This window comes from Sceloporus undulatus, chromosome 5 (assembly GCF_019175285.1).
Source record: "Sceloporus undulatus isolate JIND9_A2432 ecotype Alabama chromosome 5, SceUnd_v1.1, whole genome shotgun sequence".
Classification (NCBI taxonomy): Eukaryota; Metazoa; Chordata; class Lepidosauria; order Squamata; family Phrynosomatidae; genus Sceloporus; species Sceloporus undulatus.
In genome coordinates this window covers 183,561,995-183,569,982 of record NC_056526.1, presented here as the reverse complement: position 1 = coordinate 183,569,982, position 7,988 = coordinate 183,561,995, and the positions used below count along the sequence as shown (strand labels likewise).

The 7,988-nt window shown below is 39.4% G+C and overlaps 1 protein-coding gene across 6 annotated transcripts in view; it reads left to right on the top strand.

Moving 5' to 3' along the window:
- Positions 1 to 7,988, top strand: part of PPEF2 (protein phosphatase with EF-hand domain 2) — a 36,525-nt gene that overhangs the window by 4,288 nt on the left and 24,249 nt on the right. Inside the window, exons 2-3 of one of the 6 annotated variants that reach the window (XM_042467282.1) lie at positions 1,751 to 1,956; positions 3,890 to 3,966. In XM_042467282.1, coding sequence (XP_042323216.1) covers positions 1,796 to 1,956; positions 3,890 to 3,966 — 238 coding nt within the window. In that variant the 5' untranslated portion in view covers positions 1,751 to 1,795. Of the gene's footprint in view, positions 1 to 1,750; positions 1,957 to 1,999; positions 3,967 to 6,677; positions 7,051 to 7,988 lie in introns of those variants that run through there. The other 5 variants (XM_042467283.1, XM_042467285.1, XM_042467286.1 and 2 more) reach the window with 5 other exon arrangements.

Sequence of the window (7,988 nt, the reverse complement as noted above, 5' to 3'; positions counted from 1 at the left end):
CATGTCATCTCTGACTTATGGCAACACCTATAATATATCTTGGGTTTTCTTGGCCAGTGTTCTTCAGAAGAGATTTGCCATTGCCTTCCTCCTAGGCTGAGAGAGTGTGATGTGTCCACCATGGTCTGCTGGAATATAGTAGAATGCAAACCACTGCATCGTGCCAGTTCTCCTATATAATTGGCATCTACTATTCAAAACATTACAAACAGCCCTTATTATATCAAGAAGCAATTATCTAGCCATTCAGTTCCCATAACATCTTTAGTTTATCTAACAAAAGGATGTCCTTGGGTTGTTTTCAAGAAGGTGTGACTATATTTTGAAGTCAACAACAAGTGGGTTGCTATGGGCTTTAATAAGATCAGGATCTCACCTTAAGTGTCACAGTCATCTGAGGTTAAGTCAGCTTTGCATTGACCCAGTTTGTGTACACAGTAGTATTTAAACACTTGCACTTCCTAATTGCATGACTGGTGCGGAAATAAGAGCTGTCAGAAATTTTAGATGCTGTTGGATGTAAATAGGTTTGGTGGAAACAACAACCATTCAGATAAATAACTCTAAATTTAACAGATCAGGAAAAAACATATGTGTGTGTGTGTATATACACACACACACACTTTTCAAAGGCAGCATTATTTCCCTAAGGGTCCTCCCCCCTTGCCCTAAGCACAGAGGAAGAGGGTCCAGAATGAGCCTCAGAACCAGGTCTTAAGATCTGGGAACCTTATTCCTTGGTGAATAAACATCTAAAACATCCAAGGCCATTTTATGTCTCATCTCCTGGGGAACCAATGTGATAGGTAACTAAGCTTTTCGTACAGCAGCCTCAACAATTCTTGACCTCCTCTGCATGGTTAAGCTAGTTTCCATTTGAGCAAACAAAGGCAACACTGGGACAGACAATATTATTCTCATGAGCTTTTAATAGCTATTGCTGCTGTTAGGTTTTTATGATTTTTGTAAAAAAAAATCCCCCCCCCCAAATAATCCATCCCATACATCCCTGAACCAGGAGAGGCTCTTCTAGGCAATGGCATTGACACCTGACATCACCTAATGCAGGGTTTTCAGGTGCTTATCCCAATGCAGCTGAGTGCTTTAAAAAATGAAAAATGTGAAAGTTCACACAAATAAGGAAGTGAGAACTGGGAATAAGGAACAAATGTCAGTCTTATGATTTTACATGGGATACAAACATTCATAAGCTTTTTTGTAGTTTGTATATTTGACTTGATTTTTTTATTTTAAAGCACTTAGCAAGTGAAAGCCAATTTTTAGAAAAGTAAATTTAAAAAATCTTATTTGCTACAGTCTTGGAATGCACCTGAAGACAAACAGATAAACTATCCTACAACAGCCTTTGACTTTTTTCATTTGCTTTATATTTTTTCAAATCATTCTCCTTTCTTAGAACTCTCTTGTATCACTGTTCTCTTCAGTGTCTACACAGTCAGCAAATCTTATTTCATTATATTCCCTTAGTTAAAAAAAAAAAGACTCCCCTCCACCCCCCCAAAAAATGTTATGGACCAAGCTTAGAAGATATTTCTCCGTATCAGTCGTGTGTGATCAATACCTCAAATGAGAACGAGTGAAGGACTCTGTTCTTCAGACATAATCCTCCTGCCAAGTAATCCTAATCCAATTCAGGCCTCTTGTTTTTCTTATCGTGTGAGAAGGTTCAGAGACATCTGAGAGTAGCCTACAGTGAATAAACCAAAAGCACTGACTGCTTTTTCTCCAGAGGGCAGAAAAGGTAAAAGCAGAACGTCTAAGCACCTGTAACCAGATGGACCAGGATGTTTATGAATATAGATCTCTGTTGCATCTGAAACTTCACAAACTCTTGCATGCATCCAGGACATTAGGAAAGCTGGACCTTTGCAGTCGAATTCAGAAGTTTCAAAGCCCAATCCGCTCCTTTCTGAAGCAGGCATCGAAGGCAGTAAAGTAAGTTAATTTTATTTATAAATTTTAATTTACTGGCAAGTCTAATTAACCTTAACCAAGTTTCATCAAAATGCAATTCAGCCAAATGCAAAAGAGCACAGGATTTCTGCATATTATAGCTGTATAGAACAGGCAGAAGTCTATTGGTAGAACACAACAGTGCTTTATACTTTCCTGAATAACCAAGGTGTAACTATTTCACAATTGTGGCTTGATAAAGGTATTGGGCAAGACTGGGGCAAGAATCACGCAGTCTTCTGGATGCTGTTGCCTCTTCTGCTGGCTAGGGGTTCAGGGAGTTTGGATTTTAAAAAGTAACTTTCCCAAGCTTTGTGTTTCTATGTTAATTTGTTGTTTGTCAAGCGCAAAAGCATCAAGCCAAAAGAAAAGAAAAGAAAAGCCTTTGATGGAGACCCAGCCTTCAATGCCATTGCAACGTAGATGCAAATTTCAACACCCAGATGGTGCTTGTTATTATTTAAACCTGCATCCATTTTTCCCCTCCACAATGCTCAGTATATATTATCTATGTTTTGCTCATTCAGGTATGCTAAAGGACCATATCTGCTTAGCTCCACCAACTGAACTTTAGTAGTTCTCTAGGTGGCTCAAGAGTTAACTGTGTACATGTGAATGACATGGGAGATACCTCCTTTCCCAAGTAAAGTTGTAAGGTGTGGAAAAGCAGTATGTATTTAACAGTATGGTGTGATATTGACCAAAGCTGATTATCACGCCTACTTGCTATTTTAGACTAGTCCTTGTTACAGTGGTAGTGGTTCTTGGGAGTTATAAATACCGCCCACGATTTAATACTCTCTTCTAAGTCTTGCTTCCATCCTGTGACATCACTATGTACAGATTTGCTGACACAGAATTAGGAAGGACTGACAGTCATCCTCAGGAACTGTGTAACATAGGTATTTAAGTCTAATAATGCTGTAGGTTACACGTAAGCATTAATCTATGGAACATTCAGCGCTCCAGATGATATGAAACTGGAACCACCAGTGGCCTAGTTAGTGTTACCAGGTTTCCAAAACAGCATTAAAGGACACCTGAAATTCATGATACGTAGGGTTGACGATTAGGACAAGTTTCTAAATATCAAATGAATTACAATTACAAACAGAACAATTGATTCCACCATCTTAGCAGTTATCACCAAATATAATTATTCATAGAGATAATAATACTGTATACCAAAAGTTCAGAAAACAATAATGACATAATTGATTTAAACTACTCAGATAGGATGATGATAGAATTGAATGTTAACATTCCTGGGATATTAAACTAGACGTTGCAACCTGATGTGTCTTCATTAGCTCATATTTTTAAATTATGATATTGTGATAGTCCTTCTTTATCAGTCACAAGGACTAAGTTTATAAGTGACTGATACCAAAACTAATAAATACAAACAATATAGTGGGTTTGCATTTTAAACTGAATACATTAAACATTAACTAAATGAAATTACTTACAAATTCAGAACTCTTCAGGAGTAAATGTAAATATTTTAATGCTTCTAAGATACTGCAATGATTCAATATCAAGTATGCTGGAAATCTACTCTTATTTGTCCTAATCATCTTTACCACCATCGATAAGTGCAAACGATAACAATATACAATTATTATGTTTAAACATTCCACAACTGATCATTCTCCCTTGACAGATGGAAAGCAACATAATTTCTGCCGACGGCGCTGAACGAGGGTGTTCATTCACAGACAGAATGACAGCTGGCTTGTAGCCTATTATACATTTCAGGTTTTGTGGTCCCTTATGATCTCACAGGTTTGAAGATTATGGGGTGTGGTATTTCGGCAAACAGTGCCTTCTTGAGCAAGCCAGACAAAGGTATCCTTTCCTTTTCCTTTTCTACACATGTAAAATATTGTTTTCCAATGTTTTTTTTTCCCTGCAGAAATCTGGGGAAATTACATTGTTTTCTTTCTCTCATACTTTATTTAGATCAGGACTTGTCAGATCCATCTCACCCTGGTAAGTTAACATGATATAAATTATTCCATCTGCTAGAGTCTGAATGATAATCCGCAAAGTAGTGAAATAGGACCATTCCTAGAAAAGATTTCTGTGCGCTCAGAAGATAATGAAGATGTGCATAAAATATACTAAAATAGTAATGCAGACAAAACAAAACAAGTATCCCTGATAAATCTTGCATGTGTGCAAAGTTATCCCATGGAAGCATTACATTAAGAGATAGGACGAAAGTTGAAATGCTGCTATCATGGAGGGTGAAGAATGAAGAGCTTGTCCTATAACCTCAGTCTCTTTCACACTGAACAATTGTAGCACTTTGATAGCAGTTCAGTTTCCATGGCTACATCCTTCAGAATCCTGGGATTGGTAGTTTGCTGAGGCACTAGAATTCCTTGGGAGAGAATTCTAAATACTTTAGGAAATATGAATCCCAGAATGGACCCAAAGAAGTTATCAGGTATGAAAGAACTGGTTGTTGAAGAAAGCTGGACTGAGGACAAGAAGGTTTATTTAACCTGTTAATAGTCCCATGATGGAAAACCCAGCATGGTATAGTGGTTTGAGTGTTGGACTGGGACATGGGGAGACCTGGATTCAAATCCTTGCTCGGTCATGGAAACCCACTGGGTGAACTTGGGAAGTCACACTCTCTTAGCCTCAGGAGAAGGCAAGGGCAAACCCACTCTGAACAAATATTGCCAAGAAAGTCTTGTAGTAGCCTTACTTTATGATCACTTTGAGTCAGAAATGACTTAAAGGCACACAACAACATGATGACTGTGGAAAAGAGCTATGGCAAAGGATCTTACTGAACACTGATTTCCATTTGTTATTCTGCTCCACATTCTGGCCTAAATGGCTATACAAGAGGCTATGACACTATTTGATGATTCCCACTACCCCATTTGATAATGCCCAGTGAGAAGGCAATCATGAGTGCCATGTCTTGTCTCTCCCTTCCTTGTGAAGTTGACTAGAACCTTACCCCACTAAAAAAGAAAGACGAAATAGAGCAGGAGACTACCAGCTTTCTCCATGTCTCTCCACATGATATTGTAGCACTTCTGTTCTCATCCTGGGGGAGACGATAACCAAACTGGGCCTTTTGCTGTAGTGGAAAAATCTGTTTGACAGAAGGCACACTTTTACAACCATCTTCCTCTGGAAGAAGAATGGAAGTGCTCCAAAGTCTTGGAGAAAGGCATGGAGAAAGCTAGTACTCTCCCGCTCTGTTTCATCTTTCTTCTCTATTGAGATAAGATTCTTCGTCTTGCTGCTTACAGGCAGTTCTTTGGAGTTACATACTCGTGTCTGGAGCTCCAAGAGAATAGTTCTGAGTAGATAAAAGCTGAATGGTAAAATTCCTAGATCCTCTAAAGGCACCAGATCCCAGCTTCCTGTCTGGAGGCTAAGCAGGGTCAGTCCTGGTTAATACTTGGATGAAAGACTGCCAACAAATACCAGGCGCTCAACTAAGCAGTGAGGAGAGGAACAGAGGAGGCAGAATCTTACCCTTCCCAGTAAACTCAAAACTGCTGCCCCTCTTCTTGTGTATTTGCTCTCATTAATAACTTTTGCCACCTTGATCATACTCTGATATTATTCAACCACATGCATTCCAGTTTTCATTTGTGTAATATTGAAGAGTTTGTTGTTGTTTTTAGCTGTCCTTGAGTCAATCTCGACTCATGGCAACCCTGTGGATGAGACATCTCTAAGACCTCCTGTCCTCCACTGCTCTGTTGAGGTCTTGTAGATTCAGGCCTGTGACCCATCTAATTGAGTCTACCCATCTGGCGTGTGGCCTTCCTCTCTTTCTACTGCCTTCTACCTTTCCTGGTATTATTGTCTTTTCCAATGATTCATGCCTTCTCATGATGTGGCCAAAAGTACAACAGACTCAATTTAATCATCTTGGCTTCCAGGGATAGTCCAGGCTTGATCTGTTGAAAGATTCATTCTTTTCCATCACCATATCTTAAATGAGATTGAAGGGTGCCATGATATACCACATGGGTAGCAATAGTGTGGTCTCTAACCCTTTTTAAAGCCTCCAAGCTTCCAATGCCCCTACAAAGCCCATGTCTCCATTTTCCCCCAGATATCCCTTCCAAACGTCCCCAAACTCCCAGAACCCTGCAACAAAGCTAATACTGCATTTGGTGTGTTTTACCTAAACAGCATTTAAAAGTTTTCAAAATACAACAACACAGAGACTTCTTGAGGAATTCAGTGTTCTCTGCCAAAGAAGGGTGGATAGCCTCACACTGGATAGAGACAACCTGGATCTCAAAGGAGGTCTTTTTGTGTGTGTTGCTAATAGAGTTTAAATTTTATTTCTTGGACCTAATGACTCCTGTCTCCCAGAACCCACATGACCAAAAAAGAGGGATGGCCTTTGCCCAGATAGATATCCGTCCATATCATCTTAACAGAGATCAACTATAACAACATCTTGACAAATTGTAGGCCTGTCACTCCATCATCATCATTTTCCCCCTCTTTCTCCTGTTTGATTTTTAACACCTTTGCCTGATGAAGAAGCCAGTGGAGCTTCTAAATACTGAAACAGCAATTTCCATCATCTGGTTACACTTTCATGCTAAGTAGCCTGTCTGTTAGCTCTCTTGCATACTCTTTATACATAGAGATTCCTATCACTAATAGAATCCCAAAAACAATAGTCCTGGGATGGGAATTGTTTACAGAAGAGAAAGATCCTTGTTAAATTCCATTTCCCAGGATTCCCCAGGTAACTGTTAGGGGACAAAGGTTTTAGAACAGAACTTTGTTCCCTCATAAGGTTCTGGCCAATAGAGATTATGCTTTTGCTTTGTGTCAAATGTCCCCATTGGATTGCTTCAGACAATGGAATAGTTCAGTATATATTGGGTTGCTAGGTTCCTCAGTTCCAATAGAAAATCTGGAATGCATCAGTGTACCACTAGAATAGATCGATACAGCTGTGGGGTATGGAAAGGAAACGAGGCAGCAAGGATGTGGGTGGAGAACAAAAGTCTTTCAGAGATGCAGTTTCAGAGAAAGGGCTGAGCAAGGATGTTAAGTCCGGTCCTTTCTTAAGTGAGTGATAGGGAGCTCTGTGTAGAGCTCTGAGAAAGGAAACTTGCATATATTGTACACTGGGCCCTTGGTAGCTGCTGGGGGTTGGTTCCTGGACCCTCCGTGGATGCTCAAGTCCCATGAAATACAATGGCATAGTAAAATGGTATATCTTATGGCAAAATCAAGGTTTGCTTTATGGAATGTATATTTTTAAATATATTTTCAGACCATGGATGCTAGAATCTGTGGATAATAAATCTGTGGATATGGAAAGCTGATTGTACAGCAAATGCTTAAACAGGTGTGGATTGATTTCAGATCCCCAGTAATAGTTCTTAACCAAGGGTGTGGTCAGGAGTCCACAAATACTGGCTTGCTTTAATAGCTAGTTCTTCCCAAAGTAGAGAGTTTGAAGGAAAGAAAGGGATTTCTCTCTTTTACTTTGTAGAACAGTGAAGGCAAGAAACAGCAAGACTTTCTGCTTCTGTTTCTCACCTTCTCCAAACTGCAGCCTGAATAGCTGTGGACTCAAGTTCTCTGGGAAGCACTATTTGGGTTTGGGTGTATGAGAGAGAAAGATGGAGAGAGGCCAGGGTGACCAGATGTCCTAGCTGCAAAGGAGGACAAGGCATTGCAAAATGTAGGACATTTTTAAAAGAGTAGGGCATTCCAAAATAAAAGCTAAAAGCATTCATATGAATATAAATTCATTTCATATGGTTTATTTACAGCTACATTACATATACTGTATTTTATTATGTATGTACTCAACCATATTTCTCTGATGAACTTATCTATGTTAAGATGCCTTGTTGCCTTGCAATATACTTGTAGAACTCTTCTTATTGATGCTCAAAATGGCAGATATTTTGGAATTCTTCCTGGACAGAAGCTTGAAATGGAAAAGGAGGATGCCTGGTCACCCTGAGAGAGGCAGATTTCTAATCACAATTGCA